Below are 25,712 nucleotides of genomic sequence, written 5' to 3'. Positions count from 1 at the left end.
GGGCTTGGAGAATGACACGTTTCACCCCAAGAGCAACAGACTGTTTTCTTCTAATGTTTGCCAGTTAGTGGCGCACTGATGAAAGGCGCTATGCTGAGCCCGGGTGACTGATGCTCCATCCTCTAATCATCCAGGGTGAAATTCACCCCGTGCACCACTGCAGCCCTATTTCGAGGCAGAAACATACTCCTTGTGCTGGCCCCTCTGCATGGGGTGAATTTCTCCCCTCACAGCAGGTGCAGCATAGGCTGTGTCAGCTCAAGCATCCCCCACATCCCTCCCCTGACCAAGCTCTCAGCCTGGATGGACCTGTAGAGCTAAAAGGGCAGTTCAGACTCCATGGCAACCCTGGAAACTGAACGGCTCCTTCTCTGTAGCCACAGGGCTTTGAATCTCAGCCCTTACACAGCAATGAAGTCCCCTGAAATCAATGGCTTCACTGCAGAACAGACCAGGGCTGCAGGGACTCTCTTGGGTAGGTCAGGGGCTGGGGCTCATTCCATGCTTGGCCTCGCTGCTGAGATGGTCCATAAGGATGACTGCCAATTAGAGCCAACTGGGATGGAGGGTTTTGTGATGTGGCCATCTCCCGGGAAGGAGTTAGACCAGTGGTATTAGCCAGAAAGTCTCTGCCCACTTGCAATTCAGGTCGTTACAATTAACCCCCATAAATCCCCCTGCGGTTTCAATCCAATATGGAATTCCTTTCCACTTCCTCTCCACTTGTTGAGCAATGTTGCTGTGCACTCCTAGGACATGATCTGAAGCCCATTGAAGGCAGTGGAAGCCTTTCAATTGACTTCAGTAGGCTTCAGATCATGCCCTTAAACAGTTGCTGCACTCCACCTCAGAGGTGGCTGCATTTCAGGAGTGGGAGAGGCAGAGTGGAAAGGGCATTGCTCTCAGGCTTAGAAAATCCAGGTTTTCACAGGCTCCCTGTGTGACCTAGGGCAAGTCCCTTAATCTACTCTGTGCCTCAGTTCCCATCTGTACAATGGGGATAATCGCACTGCCTTGCCTCAGAGGTGTGACTGTGAGGGCTCTGATGCTAAGATGATAGGCAGATCTCCATATATATGTACAGTATCTGTTTTCTAGGGTTACCATATTTCAGCAAGCAAAAAAGAGGACGGGAGGAGCCCCGCCCTAGCCCCGCCCCCCCACTTCCCGCCCCCCCAGAACCCCCAACCCTCCCCCCGTTCCTTGTCCCCTGACTGCCCCCTCCTGGGACCCCTGCCCCTAACTGCCCCCCAGGACTCCACTCCCTATCTAAGCCTCCCTGCCTCTTGTCCCCTGACTGCCCCAACCCTTATCCACACCCCCACCCCCAGACAGACCCCTGGGACTCCCACGCCCCATCCAACCACTCCCCACCCCCTGACAGCCCCTCCCAGAACTCCCAACCCATCTAAACCCCTCTGCTCCCTGTCCCCTGACTGCTCCGATCCCTCTCCGCACTCCTGCCCCCTGACAGCCCCCCCCAGAACTCCCAACCCATCTAAACCCCTCTGCTCCCTGTCCCCTGACTGCTCCGATCCCTCTCCCCACTCCTGCCCCTGACAGCTCCCACCCAGAATTCCCAGCCCCCCACCCCCCCGCTCCTTGTCCCCTGACTGCCCCCTCCTGGGACCCCTGCTCCTAACTGCCCTCCAGAACCCCACCCCCTACCTAAGACTCCCTGTTCCTTGTCCCCTAACTGCCCCCTCCTAAGACCCCCCCCAACTGTCCCCCAGGACCCTACCCCCTACCTGTACCCTGACTGCCCAAAACTTTCTCCACTCCCCCCAAAAAGCCCCCCCCCATTTCTTGACTGCCCCCTCCAGAACCTCCCTGCCCCTTCTCCTGCCCCCTGGCCCCCTTACCCTGCTGCTCAGAACAGGGTGTTGGGCTCTGTGCGAGCCGAGCCGGACACGTGGCTGAGCTCCCCAGCACAACAAAACCCGGTCCCTGGCCCTGCACAGTGCTGCTGGACCGGGCTGCAGGGGAGAGCTGCCGGCTCAGAATGCAGGGCGGATCCGGCTCCTCTACAGCTGCTCCGGAGTCCAGCCCGGGACTTTCCTGCAGCCCTCCCAGCTGCTCGCTCTGCTCTGCCGGGGAAGGGGGGAAATCCCGGACATTTTGAGTGCTTTACAAATTTCCCCCGGACGCTATTTTTAGAACAAAAAGGAGGACATGTCCGGGTAAATCCGGACGAATGGTAACCCTACTGTTTTCAGTCTGGGCTTGTAAAGGGCTTTAGGAAGAGTAGTGCTATCTAAGCATGCGCTGTAAACTATTAGTAACACTAGAGATGTTTGGGTTTGGTGAGAGGTGAAATTAATATAACCACTTTATTCTGTAGTGTATCTTTCATGCAAAGAGTAACCCCAGAGCACTTCACAAAGTTATATGTACAAGACAGCAGGCAGTAAATGGTATCTCTTTTTTAATGAATAACCCAGTGGTTTAAAGACATTTGATGGTGAATAAATTAAAGCACATTTTCACATGAGCAGGAAGTTCAAACACAAGTTTAATGCTGATGATACTCTATTTAACATAAAAGACGCTTTAGATATTTCTCTCAGGCTAGCTTCAGCTTCCCCAGTGAGTCGGTGGATTCTGCACAGTTGTGGGTCTCCGAGTGAGCGTCAGGCAGAGCCCACTTCCAGAATTAATAAGGAGAACTAGAGATGAAAGGCTGTGTGTCCCACTGGGGTAGGACTCTTTTTGAACGAATGACATAAAAAAGTAATTCTCAAATTCATGGGGTGCTTGTTCTGAACTTGTGACCACAGACAACCCCCATGGGGGGATTTGAAGGACTGTTCACCAGCCAGAACCTTTGTTGGAGTTGGGGTGGTCTCAGGTATTAGCATGGGTGTAGCTTCTTTTATTGCTTGGATATGTTTTCTCTGTACTGCTTTTCCCTTGAGAATAAATGTGCTTGCTTAGAAAGATCTGTGTGGTAACTTCACTGTGGCAATTTCACTGTTTTCTCCTCAGAGACGGTAAAGTAAAGCAGGCCTGCTGAGGCAGTCTGATTTTGCTGGGAAATTCACAGTGGAGGCAGGGAACTGTGCAGCCTGGAAATAGCCTGATCAGAAGAGAAAGGGATGCATGTCTCCGCCCAAGAGAGGAGATGGCTGGGGAGCTGGAAGTCTGAGGGTGGACGAGGAATACAGATGCAGGTGCCCAGAATTGTGACAATCAAATAATGCCTGCTGAAAGCAATTAAAACTGATCACAGTAAAGGACAGATGTTGTGTTCTTTTTTTAATACAAGTGGCTCATTATTGAGGTTTACATAAAATTTCATGATGGCTCAGATGAACTGGGAATGAATTTAGTAGAAGGTTCTGTAGTCTCTTTAGCTTTGTTGATCAGGAATTCAAACAGCTGTTAATGAATACCCCTGAATTAAACAAGCAATGGAAAAGGAGATGCATTGTAAGAAAATAGTTATTATAAAGAGGCAGTGTCCTCACAGAAGCAAACCTCTTCAGTGTTGAGGGCATGATTATCCAGCACCAGCTGAGGTGGAGTGGGCACTGTGTGCGCATGCCTGACATACGCTTACCACAACAACTGCTGTACGCCCAACTCACCAAAGGAGAAAGGAAACAGGGAGGCCAAAAGAAACGCTTTAAAGACACTCTCAAGATAAACATCAAGAGATGTAGCATCGACACCACACACTGGGAGACAGCAGCCCAGGATAGGGATAACTGGCAAAGTCTTGTCAGAGAGGGAACGTCCACTTCTGAGGAAAATCGCCTTGTCCTTGTTGCAGAAAAACATCAGAAAAGGAAGGACTGACAACTATCATGCAGCAATTACGGCCCAACCCTGTCTTCCAACACCACCTGCAATGTCTGCCAACGAGCCTGTGGCTCAAGGATCGGACTCCTCAGCCACCAAAGGACCCATGAAAAATAAAAGCTGTGAAAGATCATCCTTGACCTCGAGGGATCACCAACTGGATAACATCCTTCCTCACAGAGAATCCTCGTACACAGGGATCCTTTCATCCACTGCTGAAATGTAGCCACCTCTTGGGTGGAACGTGATAGCTGGATTTAACACTCTGACTCTTGCAAAAAGCGCATGCCAGTGAGATTAAACATCAGTTGTACTTATTTTATCGGCTTGTATTGGACTGATGAGGGCTTTGAACTATGCCGCCAAAGGTTACGATACCGTCTAGAAACAGGGGTTGTCTCTTAGCTGCACTTTCAACCTTTGACTTTCCACCTGGAGCTTGTTCAGCACTTCACTGTTCTTTCATAGATATTACAGAGAAGCAGTGCTTAATTTATAATGACAGAGGTCCAGGCCTCAAGCAATCAGGTGCTGGGGCTCAAGTAATTTTTACTTTCAAAACTGCTACGAACTGCCAAGCCCAGAGGTTCTGGGGCTACGAACTGCCAAGCCCAGAGATGCTGGGGCTACAAACTGCCAAGCCCAGAGGTTCTGGGGCTACGAACTGCCAAGCCTCAAGGTACTGGGGCTCAGCCCTAGTGAGCCCTAGCACAAATTAAGGACTGTAGAGAAGGGCCATTGAGATGTAAGCAAAAAGGGCCTTTGACATCTCTGGGCTGAGGGCTCCAGCCTGGAATTTTCTCCTCCTCCGGCTTCAAAGAAGTTACTGCTAATTTGACAGTTGTGCCAGAAGAGAATCAAGCTTGCTATCCTCATTGCGGTTACAGGAAGGAGCAGAGAGAGGCAGCAGCCAGTGGGGGGAGTGAGAGGGTTGGAAGCATGGATCTCCGTAAGTTCAGCACACAGCTATGAGCATAGTTGGAATACAGAGCCTCAAAGGATCAGAGAGCAGTCTGAATTCTCTTCCTCTCTCTGACACACAAACCCCTCCTGGAATTAACACAGTTCCTGAGTGCCTTTCCACCCTGACTTTCCTCTGCACCAGGTCAGTAGAGAATGCAATAGTTCTGTTGTTTGCACTTACAGATGGAATATTCAGCCCAAATGGAGAATCAGATTTTTCTTTTTCTTTTAAATGTACTGTATGCATAACCAACTAGTGAGCAAGAAATGTACCTACCCGGTTGGAATGGTTCTGTAGTTAGATGCTACTGCATTGTAGAAGTTACTTAATTCCTGACCACTGATGTCTCATTGTAAAAATGCCCTTAGCGCACTGAAAGTGTAGACAGCTGAGATGGAATTATTTTGCTGTTTAGTATATCATTTCAGAAGAAGCAAGGACTCCTATACAGAATAACGTACAGGAGGATTTTACATTCATCGTGTTGTTGAGACAGCTAGCTTCTTTCTACAGTTCACATTTGGAAGCTCATTTGGGAGCAGAATGGAAAGGTTTGAGTGATATAAAATGTATTACTTTGCTTTGATTCCACAGAAATAATACTTTGAAATTGCCTTTAATAATATATTGTTTATTTTGAAAGCATCTTCCATATGAACAGTGTCTCAAAATGCTCCCTGTATGGAAAAGTTCTATACAGTTGAATAAGGATAAAACCAACGGGGCTCAATAAAAATTAATCTAAAAATATAGATTTAACAGAGTCTGCTAAGCTTTCTATAGGTTTTTTGACCCACCCTTTCGAGAGCAGGGATAGAATTATTTATTCAGTCCTGTAAGATGTTTTCTAAATATCTATAGAAAGTGTGATTTTTGTTCTATTAAATTAGATAAAGACTTTGCCGTAGGAGTTTACAGAGCTGACAAAGACAGAAATGAAGGGGTTCAGGAAAGGAGAAAAGGGCTACTTTACTAAAAAGCTCACTAACCCTCTTCCATAGACGAATGGGAGATTAGGCACTAGAATAATGTTTTTCAGGTCAGACTGAAAAATAATTTGAGCGGCAACTCACAATGCTTTGTGGGAAAATATATATTTTAAGAACATAATAAAACCTGCTGGATGTGGAATGCACCTGTGTGTACTCATTCTGAATAACAGCAGGAATCCGTTCATTATCTTCTACTTATGGGGAAATGAGTTGTATACGCTCTTGAATGATGTACAGCAGAAGTTCTCATGGCATCAACTTCACCAGCATGAGTGCTCTGTCCTTGTGGTTGTGACTGGCCAGCCAAAACTCCCTGACAGACAAGGATAAGAAGGGACATGAATGGTGGGGGTGACTTGGAGGGATTTGTATTCCAAGACTGAATCTAATTCTATGTCCACCGATTTCTGTCTTTCTTTCAAATCCTAAATTTGGGGTCTGGCCCTCTCTTCTTGGAATTGTCCCCTTTATCAGCGGAGAGCTGTTTATCTGAATCCCTCCTCTTCTAAACCTCCATTTTCCCATCTTTTTTTCCCAGGAATCTGTAGAACAAAACCCTTCCCAGACCTTCCAGTCAAGCCAGGAAAATTAAACGGGGGGAATATTCTGAGGAAGTTTGAGACAAAGAAGTCAGATTATGAGGAGGCTAAAGGGACAGGACTGAGGGGAACTGACATTTCAATTCAACTCTCAGGCTGTGACCCGTGAATTACAGAACAGAGAGGAGTATCAGCACATAGACAGTCATAAATAACTGTTCACACAGGGATACTCAAACATAGATGGAAACTCTCTGCATAGCTGAGAGACTGAATTAGGTTAACAGGTCACATTTTACCTCTCAGGGATTGTTTCCTGCTCCAACCAAAAGAGATGCCCACAGAAGGATTCAATGGCAATTAAATGGTGCATACAAGGGTTGCTAACTGTGTCCATGAACTGCAAATGAATGGAGTCATGGTTATGACCCTGTAATTAAGGTCACTAATGCTGACCCCTTCTGCTCTTGTCTAAGCTTGCATCTCAGTTGCCTTTGACTCATGGAACCAATTGGGAATTGGGACAGGCTCCCGACCAATGACAGCATCAACGAGATCATCCTCAAGAACAGCTCCAATTCCAGCTCTCAGTTTACGGGAGTCCAGTTGATCCAGTCCTTCAAGCCCCTCATCATCCCCTGCTACACCCTGGTGGTGCTGATCGGCATCTTCGGCAACTATCTTCTCCTCTACGTCATCTGTAGGACCAAAAAGATGCACAATGTCACCAACTTCTTCATCGGGAACTTGGCTTTCTCAGATATGCTGATGTGTGCAACGTGTGTTCCTTTTACCCTGGCCTACGCCTTCAACCCACAGGGCTGGATCTTCGGGAAATTCTTGTGTTACTTCGTGTTCCTGATGCAGCCTATGACAGTCTATGTGTCCGTCTTCACCCTCACAGCTATTGCTGTAGACAGGTAACTGTAGTTCCTAGGTTTCAGAGGGGTAGCCGTGTTAGTCTGTATAGGCAAAAACAACGAGGAGGCTTTGTGGCACCTTAGAGACTAACACATTTATTTTATGCCCAAATAAAGTTGTTAGTCTCTAAGGTGCCACAAGGACTCCTCGTGGTTTTTGTAGTTCCTAGCCTTTGGAAATAATTATTTTCCTTTTTTTTTCACGTGGGCGAGGGAGTTATTTAGTAATTTTTTGGCCTCAAAATAGCAAAATCTTTTCATGAAATATCACTAAGAAATCTTTGCAATTTCACTGCAGCCCATCTTGCAGCCGCAGAATTTAGCTTTTCATTAAACAAGTATTTGCCGAGTGGTGGCTTTTTATTGCATTGGAGCATGTGACGCTTTGCAGTTTTGCATGATTCACTGTGAAAAATGAATTTCAGCAAAATGAAATTCCAAGTGTAAAAAATGTCCAGGTTTTGGCACAGAAAAAGGATCACTTTGGAGACGAGGGGGAACTGAAATTTTAATTATTTCAGTAATTAATTATAAATCTTATTACTTTCCCTTACATCACACTTTGCATCTTCAAATGTACAAATGTTAATATGCAAAAAGAAGAACAGGAGTACTTGTGGCACCTTAGAGACTAACAAATTTATTAGAGCATAAGCTTTCGTGGACTACAGCCCACTTCTTCGGATGCATGTTAATATGATAACCCTCACAGCACCCTAATGAGGATAGTCATGATTTTACAGATTGGGGAAACTGAGGCACAGAGTGGTGAAGGGCCTGATTGATTTTGTTTTATTAATGTATTTGAATGGTGTTTATCTAATGTACCTATTGACACCTCTAGGATCTGTTACTGACTTGTGAGAGACTGTGGGCAAATCAGAGGATCAGACTTTCAGTAGAGCTCAGGAACAGATTTGCAAACATTTAGCATCCACCGCTGGAGACAGATTTTTAAAAGAACCCTCAGCTCCCTCTGCAACACTTACGTCCAGGTACTAAAAGAGCTCAGCCCTCGGCATGTTGAGTAGAGCTATGCCAGGACAGGAATTCTGTTTCAAGAAGGATTCTGAGATGTCTAAATCTTAGCTCCGTTTCAAATCGGAAGAAAACTTGCAAATTTCAAAATGCTCTAAGAAGGAAAATTCCAGAAAAAAAAAGTTTCAGAGCAATCAAAATGTTTGGTGTCAATTTTGACTCTATTATTTTATGTTACAATATATAATATAATACAAATAAAAAGAAATTCAAAGCAAAAAGTTGTTTCAAAAATGCAAAATCAAAATGGTTGGTTTTCATTGCCGGGATTTGTTTCCCCCAAACTAAATTTTGGTGCATACAACATGGTTTTGATTTTGAGACAACTGCATTTTGCAAGGCAGTTCCACTGAAGTTCTTCCAACCAGCTGTAGTTCTCAGCTCTTTTGTAAGCCTTGCCACTTACAGGTGTCTAAGTGGGAACTGGGCTCTTCTGGAAATCTGATTCTAAATTGTTTTGTATAATGGGAATACACTATCCAGGGTGAGAGGCTTAGTGTTTGTAAAGCATTTGGGCATCCGTGAATGAGAGGTGCTAGAGACATTATTACAGACACAGCCAGGAGTTCCTGTGTCTCAGTCGGAATGAATATTAATTTCCCTCCCTCTTATTATTTCCCTCCATTTCCTTTGCTGCAGCTGTTTCCTACAGTTCTCGTGGTCAGTTCTGCTCACACATGTTAACTTGCAGCCCCATTGGCTCAGCATATCCCGCTGAGATCATTTAAAGGATCAATACATTCCTTCAGGGCCCCTCCTTGGCCTGACTCCAAGCTCTAGGGATTGAGGCTGGGAAGGGGGATTGAAAGTTGTGTAACACCAGGGCAACCAATGGGGAGCAACTCAGTAGTAGCCCCGGCATTCCCCTGTGTTCCGGGGCTGTGTTTCCCTGAAGAAGGCTGCAAAAAGGAGTAAGCTCCTTATTTTCTCCCCTCCACCGCCCAGGTGTGAAAAGGAGGGACCTACTCTTGCCCACAGGGATCTGGACCAGTACTGCGGGTTTCTTCTCCCACAAGATGGGATTAAAGGGTGCTCAGCACTGCATAGGATCAGGCCATTAGGGCCAGGACCGGCTCTAGCTTTTTTGCCGCCCCAGGCAAAAAAAAGAAAGGCGGCCGGACTGCTGAAGCAAAAAAAATAAGAAAAAAATGGCAGCCGCAGGGAGCGCGTGGAGAGCGGTCAAGGCGGCTCGCAGGGGGGTGAAGGGCAGTACCCGCCCGCTCCCTCCGCCCGTGGGCAGCCAGGCGCTGCAGCCCGCTCGCAGCTGGGCGAGAGGGGCTCCCCCCTCCGGCCTTGGGGTGCCTCTCCCAGCTGGGCAGGCTCCGAGGGGGCCAACACAGGTAGCGCTGGCTGGGGTCTGCAACCTCTGCGCGGGGCCCGCATTGTAGCGGGGCTCGGCACAGTGCAAACGGCGCTGGGATCAGTGGGGCCCGCCCCTCCGCTGTCCGTCGGGCCGCCGCAGAGCCCTCCCTCCCTCCGGTGCCCGCCAGGCCGCCGCAGAACCGTCCCTGCCACCAGTGCTCACTGGGCCGCCGCAGAACCCTCTCTCCCTGCCTCCACTACCCACCAGGCCGCCACAGAACCCTCCCTCCCTCCCTCCCTGCCACCACTGCCCACCAGGCCGCCGCAGAACCCTCCCTCCCTGCCTCGACTGCCCGCCGGCCGCCACAGAACCCTTCCTCCCTGCCTCCGTTGCCCGCCAGGCTGCCGCAGAACCCTCCCTCCTTCTGGTGCCCGGGGGCTGCAGGAGGTGCTGGCTCAGCCGCTCCTTTAAAGGCGGCTCGGCCGGGCCGGGCTCAGAGCAGCACGGGAGGCGGAGGCCGGTGCAGGCGCCAGGGAGTGGTACGTCCCGGGGAGCCCAGCGGCACGATGAGTGGTGGGGATCGCTAGTTCCTGCCCGCCCCGGACCAGGGTCCATGCCCCTGCAGGGTTGGGCTGGCCGCCCCAAGATTGGCTGGAATGCCTCCCCTTACAATGTGCTGCCCCAGGCACGTGCTTTCTCGTCTGGTGCCTGGAGCTGGCCCTGATTAGGGCCAGATTTTCAGCAGAGGTCACCACCTGTTCAGGCATCTAAAGGAAGTGGATGGGTTTTCCATTGAGAGGTATGGGAGCTGCTGGGCACTTTTGAGAATCTGGCCCTTAATGTGTATAAACCAAATTCACAGGCCCTTCCTCAGTTTTTACTCCCACAGAAGTTAATGGGAGGCTTGCCTGAATGAGGACTGAGTAAGAACCTCAGGCTTTGGCCCTAGGTTGGGTCAGTTGTTTCTTGCTCTCTAATAGCTTGATCTTGAGAGGCATTGAGTAGCACAATCAAGCCCAGATGAAGCAAGCACCTGGAATTAGATTCCCATTGGTCACTTTCTTCTAACCCAGCTCAATTTCTTGAGGCTTCTCTTCATTTTCAAGTGCTTTTCTTTTGGTGCCTGTCAATTACCTCACTTACAATCCATGCTGTCTGGAGTCCCCTCAGGGCAAGATTAATAAACGTCAGCCATCCAGCTCTTCAGATGTTTTCTGCTCACCAAAGCAAATCAGCTCTCACTCCTGACAGTTCCCAGGCAGACTTCCCATGAGAATCTGACACACCAAACACAGTGCTAGCGGTCATTCAGCATCAAATCTAGCACTAGTGCACATCCAGGCCACCAAAGACTGAACATTTGAACAACTCAGACCATCATCTCCTGCAGATGACAGCTTCTATTGCTCTGAATTCTAGTACATAACCCTAGAAACTAGAGTTGCCAATAGCCTAGTAGGTCCAGCTTCCGCTGCACGGTGCAGGATTGCTCCTTTTCGTAGTTAACTGTAGTAGGAGGGGCTTGGGTTTAAGTCATAGGACTGAGACTTAGGAGATCTGGCTGCAGTTCTGGCTCTGCTGCAATTCTGTGTGTCACCTGAGGCAAGTCACTTACTCTGCCTGTGCCTCGGTTTCCCCTCTGTAAAAGGAAGTAACAACACTTTGTTCCCCCAAAGGGGCGTCGTAAGACTGTTCATTAAGGTATGTGAGGTGGTGATGGGTGTCAAAGGAAAACCAATCCATATTTATACCACTGTAGATCTTCAGTAACTTCACTGCCATCAGAGGAGTGACACTAGTGTAAGTGAAAGGGCCCCCAGACTCGGTGTTACAGACTGACTGACAGTGGAGTAGTGCCTCATGCCCACACTGGAAACGAACAGGTCTGTGCTGCTGCAGTGAAAAGACCAACTGGAGAGAGTAACGTTGGGTATGTCTACACTGCAAATAAAGGTTATGGTCGTAACTTGCCTTAGCTAACTCAGGTTATAATAACAGTGAAGACACTGCAACTCGAGTTAGCAGCACAAGTTCAACCCTATAGGCCAGGGGTTGACAACCTTTCAGAAGCAGTGTGCCAAGTCTTCATTTATTCACTCTAATTTAAGGTTTCGTGTGCCAGTCATACATTTTAACATTTTTAGAAGGTCTCTTTCTATAAGTCTATAATATATAACTAAACTATTGTATGTAAATTAAATAAGGTTTTTTAAGATGTTTAAGAAGTTTCATTCAAAATTAAATTAAAATGCAGAGCCCCCCGGACTGGTGGCCAGGACCCGGGCAGCGTGAGTGCCACTGAAAATCAGCTCGCACGCGTGCCATAGGTTGCCTACCCCTGCTATAGGCTTCCACTCGAGCTGCTAACCCAAGCTAAAAGCCGAGTTGCTGTGTCTTCACTGCTACTTCAGCTCACATTAGCTAACCCAATTTAAGAACACGCCTTTTCTGTGGCGTAGATTTAAAGTGAGACAGTTAGGGCCAGAGCCTCGGCTGCTGTAATCCATGTTGCTCCAGTGAAATCAGTGGAGTTAGGTCAATTTATACCAGCTGAGGATCTGGCCTGAGATTTTTACATTCACTGAATAATCTCCGGCATGTTTATTCAACTGTGTGTACGCGCAGGAGACTACATATGTCCTCCTCTGTGTGTCTCGTACGGTGCTGAGCACATTGTCTGCACTACACAAACAGCAGTAATAACTGATCGTATCAACAAGGAGATTATAAAGCAGGCATCAGGGCAAATGGAAATTAATCCTCCTCAGAGGGATGCAACAAGACTAGTCTCAGGAGAAAGCCAGGCAGTATCTCCATGCTTCCCCGTGATTTGTTCATTCACTATTTGCTAAACCGCTCTTTGCACAGCTCTCCAGTCCACTGCCTGGCAAATAGAGACTCATTCAGGAGAGAAGCTCAATCCTGACCCACTCCGCACACACCCAGCTCTGTCACTGCACCTCATTGCTGAGCTGAGCACCCGCTGCTTTTCCAGCACCAGGTTTCTGTTGAGCAGAAAATACCAGCTGTGCACTATAGCTATATGGGTACAACTAGGATCTAGGATGAGAAAGAAACAGCCCATTTTCCCTTGTGCCAGGACTGGGATTTGAACCATAATCTTTTGTTCTTTTCCGTTGTCTTTGGTTTGGGCTGTAGCAAGCTTCTGACCTGGTTGGGAGAAGAGCTTGTTATTGAGGGCATTGACATGAAGTCACTGCAGAGCCCACTACACATACATCAAACTCTGCATTACAAGGTGTCTTTTCCCTCAGTGCTGTTGCTTGCTGTAAAAGTGGGAAGTCTATGTGACAGTGCGGCTTATGGCATGATAGTGACATGATCAAACATCTCTACTGTGCCCAGACAAGACTTTGTAAATCCAGTACCAAGCTTCTTACTTTCTTGGAGCTGCTGCAAACACTGGGTGTGACAGATTGAGCCAATGACAGAGCCTAGATCACTGCAAATAGCAATTCCATTTCCTTTCCTCCTTCTGCACTTTGTATTGAAGTCCTGTGGCTTTGGCACTCATCAGGGCTGGAGAAATGCCATGGTACGGTGAAGATTAAACCAGTGTCATCACGCCAGAAGGTTCCAAATTGTGAAGCAAACACAACAGGAATATGCTACTCAATCTCCTTCTCTTTGTGTGAGGCATATTTGTGCCCCATGCTTCTTTCCCTATAGGCAGAAATCATAAAGTGTTCCTCATGCTTGCAACTTGTAGCCAGCTGTGTTGCAAAATAAGCTAATTTCACATCCCTTCACCTGACCAGGAGGGCTAAGCAGCCAGCATGGGACTAGAAATGTGTGTGTTTAGTTTGGGAGTGAACTTTCTATTGCTCTTGTTCCGATTTCAATGCCACTAAATAATGATGTCCTTGACTGCTGGTTCTGTAGAGCACTAGGTATCATTTCTGCAAGTTCCAGGTTATTAATACCTTGCTATACAAATCTGTGCCAGACAAATTGTTCTGACCCCCAAATGGCAGGCACGATCCCTTCCTAAACGGAGACAGACATGGGATCGGGGTTGGGGCTTCTTTTTTTGGGCTTTGGAACATTGTGTTTCCATGGCGATGTCACTTTTGTAGGGAAGGCTGCAGTCCCAGTGGGGAATAGAAAGAAATAGGCGGATTCCAAAACTAAGCCCCAGATACAAGGAGCATTTTTAATGCAAACATGACTCAGATGCTGGCAGAACAAAACAGGTGCAACGGAGGCAAAGCAGATTAGACGAACAAAGAGAAGATTTAGGCTGGACTAGCAGGAAAGAACTTTCTGACAGTGAGATCTCTTAGGATGTAGGATGACCTGCCAAGGGGAGTGTTGGAAATCTGGTTACGTGAGACTTAAATATACTTGGTAACTGTGCTGTTTGGTCTGATCCTGCATTTTCTGATGGGGGGGCTGGACTAGTTATGTCCCAGTAAGGCTTTCCCATCTTGAATTTCTGTAACTCTCTTTGCATTTAGGATTGGTCTGTTCCTCCATGTTCAAGGAGAATCTAGACGAAAGGAGCAGCAGCATTCATAACCCCCTTTATAACTGCACACTTAGGGCTACATGTTCAGGGAGCCCTACTTTTAACTACTCCCTTTCCTTCCCTAAAGCAGCATTAGTGGGTGATTCTGTGGTACATTGCAAGGTACAGAAGGCACCACTAGCTTGGAATGGAAAATGTCATCACTGAAAATATCTCTCTGTTTCTGTCTGTCATCTTAGATGTTTCTCAAGCTCCCATCACCATAAGTCTTCTTGGCTGCATATTATTTATCAACGTAAGGCCTGATTCACCACTCTCTTATACATGTTTCATGCCAGTGTTACTTCACTAACTCCAAATGAGTCATGCCAGGGTGAAGCTAATGGAGTGGAGTGGAGTGGTGAATCAGGCTCATATTATTCAATCAAACCAGGCCTCTGTGTTAATTTTTCTCCATCCAGTCTTTGGAGTTCAGGCACCTTCCCAGGAATTACGAAACTGGTCAGTACCCTTAAATTCAAAGGTTTGGTTAGGAAATTATAGCAGATCAGAAGGATTTAGCTAGAACACTTAGCTGCCCTTTTCCAAGGGACTCTTTCAGATAGGATGACATTCTCCTGTGTGCAAAGAGGCAGCACACAGCCTATTCACCACCCCAGTTCCACATGAGTCCTCAAAATAAGTAGGACTTAGGTGGTGCAGGAATTTCTCACCCTTACATCCCTAAAGAGATATATACGTTCTGTGAGAAACGGTCATATCGCAGCCCAACAGCATCCAGAATGAAATGGCCTTAAAATATTTACTCTGTGAATGGGGCAAGTAACAGAACCTTCAAATTTTGTTTCAAAGTATCACCTTTGCCAATGCAATGCAATGGTCAGGTAATGTTCAGTTCAAAGGTCCCATTTATACTAGAATTAAGGAATTCCCTTGCACCCCTGAGAAAGAAATCAGGAGTAAGGTTCTGATCCTGCAAAGACAGGCGTGTGCTTCATCTCAATGAGCTACTCGTGTGTAAAGTTAAGCGGGAGCACACATCTTTTATAAGCCTAGGTCCAGCCTGAATTTAGCTCTGTATATGGCTATCCCACTCATATGATAGCACAGATTGATCAGAATCCTGCTTTTGGGATGTTCATGTCAGAGAAATCAGTTCAATTGCTATGCAAACTTCTTCTGCTGAGGGTTTGTTTAATTTCAGATGCTCCTTTCCAGTCCCTATTTTCCATTATAATCTTGAATGTTTTGTGCAATCTAATCATAAAATACAAGTAAAGGGATAAGAAGGTCATAATAAAAATAGAGATAATTTGAATAATATCTAACTGGGGCATTTATTACTAGCTGGAATGTAGGCTGGGACACAGCTAGATAATTTCAACCAAAATTCTCTCTGGCCCCAGGGTGACCAAATGTCCCAATTTTATAGGGACAGTCCTGATATTTGGGCCTTTTTCTTATATAGGTGCCTATTCTCCCCTTCTCCCACCCCGTCCTGATTTTTCACCCTTGCTATCTGGTCACCTTATCTAGCCCTGAAACAAGACACCACATAACCATGTGCTGAAATTTGAGCACGGGCTTAAGTCTCATTGACTTCAATAGGACTTAAGCACGTTTAAAGTTCAGCACATGCTTAAGGGCTATCCTGAATAGAGATGCTTTCCTTGCATCCGACGAAGTGGGCATTCACCCACGAAAGTTTATGCTCCAATACATCTGTTAGTCTTAAAGGTGCCACAGGACTCTCTGTTGCTTTTTCCTGGATGTGAATGTCAATCAGTTACATAGGTTCAAACATCAAGGTGAAGAGGGAGGTACGGATACCTACATAGACAGACAGTCAGAGGGTTGAGGGGGAGAGCTGAGTGTGAGTTAGTGCTGAAGGTAGAACACCCAGTATGTGAAAGGTGCTACATAAAACCACATTTTATTCACTTAAAATGGCTGGCAGGAGGCTTAGCTCTTACGAGTCTTTGATCATAAGAAATAGTGAGGAAATGAGTACAATGCACATAGTGAAGGAGGAGAAAAGAGATTAATTAGGTGATTTTTTTTGTTTTTAGTCTTTTTAAAAATGCTGCCTGAAGCTCCCAAGTATAATTCAGAGTAACTTCATACAAAGGGCTGCTTGGGAGGTTGATCAGGAGCCTTCTGATAGGCCGGGTGTTTCTGGAGACAACTGAAGGCACCCACTGTTTAACACAAGGCCTCAGGGTGGGGAAAATAAAAGCCTCTATTATTTCATTCTTCCACGATAAAAGCTGTTCCTAGGGGTTAATTCTGTGCCTGTGTCTCTGCTGGGATAATTACAGCTCTTAGGGACTAGAGGCTTTTCTGCGCTGGAAGGGTATCATTTCCTGCAGATTTGGCACCTCACGTCAGGCCTTTTTGCTTAATTTAATGCAATAGAAATGTAATGTTAATGAAATAAGAAAAAGCAGCCATTAAATGTTTGACTAACTCGAAAATGACAGCTTTGCAACTGAGGGGAAAACCTCTTTTGTAGCTTTTGTGCTTGGCCCTGGAATTTGCTGCTGCTGCTGCTGAGCTGACGGCTGCTGATTCCCCTTGGTTATGTGGAGTTGTATCGATTAAGGACTACCAGAAGCTTTAGGGATTGTAACTAGTGGCACTAGGGTAGGACTAGAACAGAGCAAGAGCCCACTGAGTCTGATAGCTTGTCTCTGATGGTTGTCAGTGCTGGATGCGTCAGGAGATGTAGTTCTCCCCAACTGAGCAGTACTATATATATACATTATGGCCAGGAGCGCTGCCAGCTTTTCTGCCGCCCTAGGCGGCGGAAGGTCCCGCCCTGAACTGCCGCCCCCCACAGAGGTGGCAGAAGGTCCCGCCGCCGAAATACCGCCGCGGTCGCCGCCCCCCAAATTGTAGTGCCCTAGGCGACTGCCTAGGTCGCCTAATGGGTTGCGCCAGCCCTGATTATGGCAGGAAATGGCTTTATTACACCATCAAGTGATCACTTTAGACCCTGAAACCTGGTTGATAGTCCTTGTAATTTTACCTTAGCTAGTGCAACTGGCAGATGCTGTTCTTACTGCACTCACTCTTTGCCTCAGTTATATACTGTGATGGTGAGTTCCAAAGGTTAACTACAGAATGTATGAACTACTCTCTCCTTTCATCAGTGTAGAAACTTGATGCTTTTTAAAATGTAATTTAATGTTTAACCTTCTAATTTCAGCAAGTGCCCTTTTGTTCTTGTATCCTGGGATGAGGTAAATAGGAGAAACCACCTGGGCATCTCTGTACCCTTTGATACCTGTATCCAATACTGTCTGGCCTTTCCTTTTCCTCTGTCATTCCTCCAACCCAGGTAATGTCGATGAAGCTGATCAAATATACAGTAGACATAACTTTGTGGTACAGCGCCCCAGGATTCATTAACAATGATGGGCGCTGTGCCTCTGAAACCATACACCGAAAGATAGTCCTCTGTAGTAGTCACCAGCAGATGAGGAGATCTTTCCATCAGTGACTCCACAATTCAATAGGGGGCAGCGTTCTTTGTTCTCTTACAGAGTGGATTCCCTGTGCATTAATTGTGGGTGAAGCACCGTCCTGTGCAGAGGAGCCAGCACAAGCCCTAGGCACCCTGTGGCGCCCACTTGAGCCGTATCCGGAGGATTTCAGAGATGCATAGCACTAGCTGTCTGCTTGGAGAGGGGTTTAGCCCTCTGCGGAGAAACTTCAACCCCATCCTGACACTGAAACACCTGGACCGGAGCTTGGATGAAAATGAGCACTTTGCCGCGCTCCGGCCGGGGGAGCGGGGACGCGGGACTTCCCGCGCTCCGGCCGGGGGAGCTGGGCCGGGGGATTTGCCGCGCTCAGGCCGGGGGATCGGGGCCGCGGAGTTGCCGCGCTCCGGCCGGGGTTGGGGGGCTCCGGCCAGGGTAGCGGAGCTTACCGCACTCCGGCTGGGCGAGGGGCCCTCTTAGGCGGGGGAATCGGCCTAAAGCCGGCCCTGAAGAGCAGTCATAGCTTTCAAAGGTGGGGCAGAGGGAGAGTGCAGTTAAAACAGCATCTCCACTGTTGTAAATACATGAACACAAGGACAGCAGCCGAACATGTGCAGTTAATGTAAAACGGTCTCTAGCGGCTAATTTAGGTAACCGTTACTCAGTATATATCATTGTGGAGGAGTCTCACCCTCTGGCAGCTCGGCAGGGGGCTGTGTAGCTGGTAGTGACCACTCTGTTCATGCAGTTGGTCACTGGCGCATTTGTTTACTGCTCCAGCTCCACCATCCTCTACCCATGGACCCAAACGCTAGTTTCAATGTCTGTCAGGTTCGGTGCAAACAATAAGTTCTTCAAAAAGCAATGTGAGCTCAGCTTGACTCCTCCCCCAGCTCAGTCAGGAGGACCCCTCATGACCCCTCAGGGTGAGATGCTTCCTATACATGCTGAGGCCTTATTTGAGTCTTGATACACGCACACACGCCAGGAGCACGCCCTGACTGGTGAGATACATGAGCTACAGGGATAACGCCATTTAAGAGAAAGCACCCACACTCATTCCCTCTCCCTCTCTTTCCAGGTACTATGCCACGGTGCACCCGCTGAAGAAGCGCATCTCGGTCACCACCTGTGTGTATGTGGTGGGTGGAATCTGGTTGCTGTCCTGTGCACTGGTGGCCCCTGCCATCGCCCACACGTATCACGTGGAGTTCCAGAAGGAGGGCTTTGCCATCTGCGAGGAGTTCTGGATGGAGGAGGAGAAGGAGCGCCTGGCCTATGCCTATAGCACCCTGATCATCACCTACATCCTGCCCCTCTCAGCTGTCTCCCTCTCGTACATCTGTATCACAGTCAAGCTGAAGAACCGTGTGGTGCCCGGTCACCCAACACAAAGCCAGGCAGAGTTTGACCGGGTGAGGAAGAGGAAGATCTTCCGCCTCATCGTGCTGGTGGTGGCTGCTTTTGGGATCTGCTGGCTCCCCATCCACGTCTTCAACATAATTCGTGACATAGACATCAATCTCATCAACAAGCACTACTTCCTGCTCATCCAGCTGCTCTGCCACTGGTTCGCCATGAGCTCCTCCTGCTGCAACCCCTTCCTCTATGCCTGGTTGCATGACCGCTTCCGCAGTGAGCTGAAGAAGATGTTCACCTTCAAGCAGAAAATCATCCCCACTAATAACTGCGTAGCTGTGAGTGTGATGCTCTGAGGCCCGGAACCTGGATTCTCTGCTTTCTGACGGTCTCACATTCCTCTCACCCTTTGCATCCCAAACTGATACACACAAGAATCAGCTCCTCGCAGGTGGAAGGCTATGACTATTTAAGTGTTTAACAGCAGCCAATCACATTGCACCAGAGTTCCGGGACGTGAAGTGAATGATGCTGTATTACAATGGGAGTTTGGGATTTTAAATTACAGAAGTAGAATGTTCCCTAGCTCTTGCAAAAAGTGCCGCCTGGTCTTTAATGTGTGCAAATCATGGGATCCTCAGATTTCTGCCTCATGTGCTCCAGCAGTATCATGTCCTTTAGAACGTGATGAAGCTCAGTACTCACTCAGAGGAAAGAGCACAGGGTATCTCCCACATCTGCATGGTCCTCAGATGTCACCCATCCAAGAACTGAACTTTAAGAAGCAGAAGTGCTTTTTAACCCAAAGCACGATCAGTCTGGGGAATGCACCATCACAAGGCATCTTTGAGGTACAGAACATAGGAGATTTCAGAATAAGGATACCCACAACACTAGACAGGACCAAAATATCAAAGGGATACACACCGTCATGCGTAAGCCAAGCACTAATTGCAGAGGGTCAGGAAGACATTTTCCCAGGGGGACTGTACTACATAACTGTCCATTGTGGGGGTTTACACTTTCCTCAGAAGCGTCTAGTATTGTCCACTGTGGCAGACAAGATTGTGGACTAGCTGGATCTCAGGTCTGGTCCAGTCTGGCAGTTCCTATGTTTGTACAGCCTGCTTGCCTTGTTGGATATGACACTATCACAGCACAAAGCAGCATGACTTCAGGGCAATAGCCTGGGGAAAAGTGGATTTGTGTCTAATGGTGATGGGAGGGTGGGTATATGTGAACAAATACTGCACCATATTCAGCCCTTCATATATGGGTGCACAACCCCCACCTCTCCCGATTGAGTTAAATAGGAACTGCTCCTCCATTCAGCGGGCGTGAAAGGTTGACTTATTGTGCATAGTTTTCTTTCTTTCTCTCTTTCTTTTTATTATTTTATTTTTTATTTTTAACAGAAGAATGATTTGTTTGGCCATGGGAGGGGCTGCTTAAGTCAAACAGAAGCTTGGGACAGTGAAGTATATGCACCAGTGTTTGGGGTTGCAATGTAACCTTGTCAAAGCATTCCTGTGTCTAATACAAAACTCTTTCTTTCTTTCTTGCATATCTCAGAATGAGGTTTGTTGTAATAGTACAAAAAATATAAAGGAATAACTTCAAGATTCCTCTCTCAAATGCTGAGCTTAGAGGCGATTTTCTTTTCCAAAGTGCAGATGCTGCAGCCCTGATGCCTGCTGGGAACAGAACTGCAGTGAGTGAGATCCTAGTGACGTGTAACTGACATGATTCTAATGATTTCATCCCTCACCTGCTGTTCGCTGAGCGATGTGTTTGATGCCTAATAAAGCAGTGCCAGAGACTTGAGATTCTTTTTTCTCATGATGACTCCATCAAAGAGAGGTCTGTTTTCATCCAGACATCAGTGGATCTGGATATGGGAGGAAGGGGAGGATGTTTCCCAATGGCTATAGAACAGGACTAACAGTCAGGACTCCTGGGTTCTGTTCCCAGCTTTGCTACTCTGTGGCCTTGGCCTAGTCACTGCACCTCTCTGGGCCTCAGATGTGGCTAATAAGACTTCCCTATCTCACAGGAGGGTTACGTGCCCAACCAACATTGGGATATGAGTGTTCAGCCATGGGGAAATGTCTATGCAATGAGTGAGGAAGGAGATGCTGGGTGGGTGAAAAGCCTCTTATGTAGTCCCTGTTCCATTTCCTTCTCCCTCTTTCCCCCTCCTCTTCCTGTGCCTTTACCCCAGGGCCCAGTGAGGGGTCCTGGACCTGGATTTCCCACCTTCTCTCTGCTCCTAGCCACATTCAGAAGCTGGCCTGGAAAGGGTTTCACTACTTCACCCCATTGCCTCTCTCCAGGCCTTAGTGCAGCTACAGGATTTTGGGGCAGGGAGGTACATTGGTACCATGGGGATTTTGTGATGTTACGTTGTGGCCTCTCTCCTTTCTGGAATCAGCCCTGATAATCCCCTTTGACAAAGGGCTGCAGCAGGCTGACACTCGTGTCACCCAGCCAAAGGGCACTGTGAATCTGCCCAGTCACCCAGCTACCTAACAGTTAATCACCTACCACCCATAAAAGACATACACTGGCCTCAGAGAGCTCCCTGTTGAGGGACACCACGTTAGCCCCTGCAACGCCAGGCCCAGTGGGAGCTCAGTAGCAGCACCCTTAGGGGCACTGCCCAGATTGTGTTCTGTAGGGTCCCAAAATGCGACCCCTTGTTGCCCCACTCTGTGTAACTTCAGGGTGAAGGCTGGGGAGATCAGATGCAGATTTCTACTGCTTTGATGTGACAAAGCCAAGCCAATGTGGTGGCTACACTGTATGCATGTATTTTGATTTGATAAATGCATATGCAGAGTTGATGTGGCCCATAGGACCCTGACAAGATGCCTGCGTGGATCTCAGTGTCAGTCACGATTTAGACAGACCAAATTCCTTCCAGGCTTGTGCCAGCCTGTAGGATACTGGCAAGGATGCAACAAAATCAATGTGTTTCTTACGTACTTCATTTCCCATTTATGAGAAGGAGGAGGAACCAGAAGAAAGAGGAGGGAGGGAGGAAAAGAAGCAGAAGAAATTCTAAGTCTGAGCAGCAGAGAATGGAGAAGGGCAGAGTTCTCTGTGGAGAATTCAGTGCGGCTCTTTTTTTTGGCAAAGAATTGTTTAAAAATGCATCAATAAATCATTTTGCTTGAAAATGTCAGAGTAACTCCTGAAAGCCAGTCATTCCTCCTGGGGTGTATTTTAAACAGTCTCGGGATAGGAGAAGGGAATTGATTCTTAAAAGGAAACAAGCGCCAGAGGAACCGCAGCCTCGGAAAAGAGGAATGTGCCTCCTTTATCAGGAAGCAGGAAATGCTGGAGCCCATCTCCAGAGCTTAGCAGGAGAGGGTCCCTCCTGTGAGGTGCTGCTGGCCTCTGAGTGGTGCTGAGCATCTTCAGCTCCCACTCACATCAAGCGAGGTGCTCAGAACCTCTCACAAGGGGCTTTCCACCTGGCAGGATCTGTCCCACTTTCTTTCTTCTGCAAATCCTTGCAGAGAACAGGATGCAGGAGGAGGAAGATCTGACAGAACATCAAAGCAATCACTCCCCCTTGAAACTCATTTTGTTGCTTAATAAATTCCGATGATAGATATGGAGCGGCTGTGGGCTTTCTCAGTTCCTGAGCTCCAAAGAGACTGAGATAGCTGCAGGAGGGAATAGAGCTCCCTCCCCCTAGTGCCACAGCAACCCCATGCTCTGCCTGTTTCCCTCAACAAGGGGCACATGGGCGTTTCTGCTCCCCATCCCTCTGCCCTCACTGACCATCACAGATTTTCTCTTGTGCGTGTTCAGTTTTTCTTTTCTGGTCCCTACATGAATTTATAGCAAACTTCCGCCCCCCCACCCACCGGCAGGTCCTTATCTCAATGACCTCTTGTAAACACTGCTCTGATTGCCTGGGAGAGGAGTTTAACGCATGACTCATTATCAGAGGGGTAGCCGTGTTAGTTGGTATCCACAAAAACAGCAAGGAGTCATCTCCATTCAGCTGAAGAAGTGGGTTTTTTACCCACGAAAGCTTATGCCCAAATAAATCTGTTAGTCTTTAAGGTGCCACCGGACTCTTTGTTGTTTTCATGACTCATTCAGACTCAATAGGCACACAGAGTGGATCTCCTTCCGAAGGTACCAGCCCTCCCTGAGCTCCGGTTTGGTTTTGGAGAGTTCTCTCTCTGCCCCCTCATTGCACTGCCTGTCACACTGGGGTGCCTGTTGGTGGGGTTCTGAATGCTTTTCACGCCCCAGTGACAGCAGTAGCAATCTAGGCGGGAGAGTGGCTGGGCTGCTCAGTGCTGGAAGCATGCTAGAGAAAATCAGGGCAACTGCAACTCTCTCTCTCTCTCTCAGAAAAACCTAGGCACCCAGTGCTGGGGAGCAAGGGGATAAAAAAGGCTCATTGCTGTGAGTCACATGTTGCCTTCCGAAGCCGTTCTCCATATTGCAGTCTCTCTATTTCAGCAGCTCTTAAAGCACCCCTGGGTTTTCCACATGAAGTACCATAAAGTGGAGATCTTATCCACTCCTGTGTTGAAGCTTATTACCTCATTACTGTCTACCTCAGGAGCACCTAACTCGCCTCCCAGCCTGGAGGTAATGCTCACATACCGTACTAGTATTTTACATGTGGATCCATCACTAGGCTATTGTTGTGCTCTGCTAGAACCATTGCCCAGAAATCCACTTGCCTTTTTTCCTCCCATTCTTAAGCTTTGTTTACTGAAGGGTTTAAAGTTTTATCCTGCATCAAATCTCTCCAGACAGTGCTGCGGCTCAGTGTGCATGAACATTTCTCTGTGCACGTAAGACGCTGTCTCTAGTGGTTAGGCCATTTGGACGTGTGTTGCCCTCCTCATTTGTACTGACTGCTGCCTTCCTTACTTTTGCATCATCAGCAAATTCCATTGCCTCGTGCATTTCATGTTCCTGCTAACTATACACTGTATAAAGCAAACAATATCAGGCCTCCTGATCCCTGCAGCTCTTCCAAATCTCCCTCAATCCTTCCTCAGGTGCAATTTTACTCCTATCCAGAAGGCCCATCATGAGGCCTATGCACCACTTAAACCAGTGAAAATTGTGCATAGACCTTGAACTGGCCCTTGGCACTGGGTGAATTTCACTCAAAAACTCTCTTGAAAGCCAGTTCTTTAGGCACTCACATGGCTACATCCTACTCTCCCATCTGGGACATCAGCCCTTTGTGATGCTGTACTCTACTCCTTTTCTAAATCCCAGGGAGACCCTGTGGGTTTCTCTGCCATTCTGTTTGAACATGAAATCTGATCATTCATGAGCTGAAGGAGAACGTAAACTGCCTGCATGGTAGGAAAATTCACAGAGACTGTCACATTGAAAGAAGTTGCAAATGCTGGTAAAGACACAGAAATAATCCAAAGGGTCCCAGAGAGTTTGGAAATATGGGCACATAATGACAAAGTGAGATTCAGCTTGTAAACTGTATGCTAATGTATCTGGGAAGAAATATCTATAACCAAAGAGAAGGAGGGGAAGGGGGGTTGTACCCACCCGATCTGTGCACGGAGGGGACAGGGCCGGCTTTAGGCCGATTCAGCCGATTCGGCTGAATTGGGCCCCGCGCCAAGAGGGCCCCGCGCTGCAGCTGTCCACCCCGCCCCCAGCTCACTTCCCCCTCCTCCCCTCCCCTGAACGCTCCACCCCCTCCCCTGCTTCCCGCGAATCAGAGATTCGCGGGAAGTCTGAAAAGAAGCAGGGGCAGGCCAGCAGCACAAGATAAGCTGGGGTGGTGGGGGCCGAGAAGGGCTCTGGGGAGGCGCGGCCCGTTCCCGCAGGCCCCAGCGGCTCTGGCCCGGCTTGGCTCCAGCCCGGCCCCCGCGGCTCGGGTCGGCTCCGGCCCGGCCCGGTCCCCGCGGCGCGGCTCCCGCGGCGCGGCGCGGGTCTCCCCCCGTCCCCCGCCGCGGCGCGGCGCGGGTCTCCCCCTGTTCCTCCCCCCCCGCGGCGCGGCTCGATTCCTGGGGGCGGGGCTTGCAGCAAGCCCCGCCCCCAGGAATCGGGCCCCGCTCTTGCTAAAGCCGGCCCTGGGAGGGGACCTCCCCTAAAACCTCAGATGCGACCAGGGCTATGCATTTACCTAGAGAGATAGACCGACGACCGTATGCACATGGATTTCTCCCCTCTCACACAGAAAGAGGAGCTGCCTGATCCCCTCAGCTCCCTCCAGATACTCCATGGTTCCAGGGTATGTAAGGAGGCGGTGGGGGCAGGTATGGGAGCTCAAGGCCAGGAGGCATTCACATCATCCCTGCCCACCATGTGGATCTGACCCAGACAAGATACTATACCCTAGGGTTGTATTGTCTTTTCCATGGAGACCCTGATGTGCACGGTGTGGTATAGCAGACACTGAAGATGCCCCTGGAAGTTAAAGTCTGATTGATTCATCATATAATCAAAGGTGGGATGGGGAGCAACACAAGCGTTGTAGTTTCCTGGTCCCTCGTTAAGACCCGCCCTTTCTTATTATTGTTATAATTTATATTACGGTAACACCTATAGGCCCCAACCAATAGTGCTGGGCACTGAACAGACACATAGTAAGAGACATTCCCTGTCCCAAAGAGCTTACAGGATAAAGAGTCAAGATAACGTGGGAGAGAAAGGAAGGATTATTATCCCCATATTACAGATGAGGAACTGAGGCCCAGAGAGAGTAATTCACATGTCCAGGGTCACACAGGGAGTCTGTGGCGGAGCTAGGAACTGATCTCCTGAATCCCAATCCAGTTCCTCAACCACAGAATTATCTTTCCTTCCTCA

At 48.2% G+C, this 25,712-nt stretch overlaps 1 protein-coding gene across 2 annotated transcripts; it reads left to right on the top strand.

Annotated features, from left to right (window-relative positions):
• The first annotated feature begins 3,313 nt into the window (after positions 1 to 3,313).
• Positions 3,314 to 20,714, top strand: LOC101934575 (prolactin-releasing peptide receptor-like). 2 transcript variants are annotated; one of them, XM_024108484.3, is made up of 3 exons: positions 3,314 to 4,906; positions 6,296 to 7,216; positions 18,613 to 20,714. In XM_024108484.3, the coding sequence occupies exons 2-3, from the start codon at positions 6,798 to 6,800 to the stop codon at positions 19,244 to 19,246; spliced, it is 1,053 nt and encodes a 350-aa protein (XP_023964252.1). In that variant the 5' UTR covers positions 3,314 to 4,906; positions 6,296 to 6,797; the 3' UTR covers positions 19,247 to 20,714. The 2 variants fall into 2 exon arrangements, with proteins under 2 accessions (XP_023964252.1, XP_005286577.1); XM_005286520.5 differs by having other exon boundaries at positions 4,772 to 4,906; positions 6,773 to 7,216.
• The last annotated feature ends 4,998 nt before the right edge of the window (positions 20,715 to 25,712 follow it).

The sequence above is a fragment of the Chrysemys picta genome, chromosome 2, assembly GCF_011386835.1.
Source record: "Chrysemys picta bellii isolate R12L10 chromosome 2, ASM1138683v2, whole genome shotgun sequence".
Classification (NCBI taxonomy): Eukaryota; Metazoa; Chordata; order Testudines; family Emydidae; genus Chrysemys; species Chrysemys picta.
The sequence above is the reverse complement of the archived record's forward strand: the minus strand, read 5'-3'. Positions and strand labels throughout refer to the sequence as shown.

Bases quoted from the DNA above. Each gene is read 5' to 3' on its own strand.
- LOC101934575 (XM_024108484.3), top strand. From the start codon at position 6,798: ATGGAACCAATTGGGAATTGGGACAGGCTCCCGACCAATGACAGCATC. The intron at 7,217-18,612 runs GTAACTGTAGTT...CTCTCTTTCCAG, and splicing joins ACAGCTATTGCTGTAGACAG to GTACTATGCCACGGTGCACC.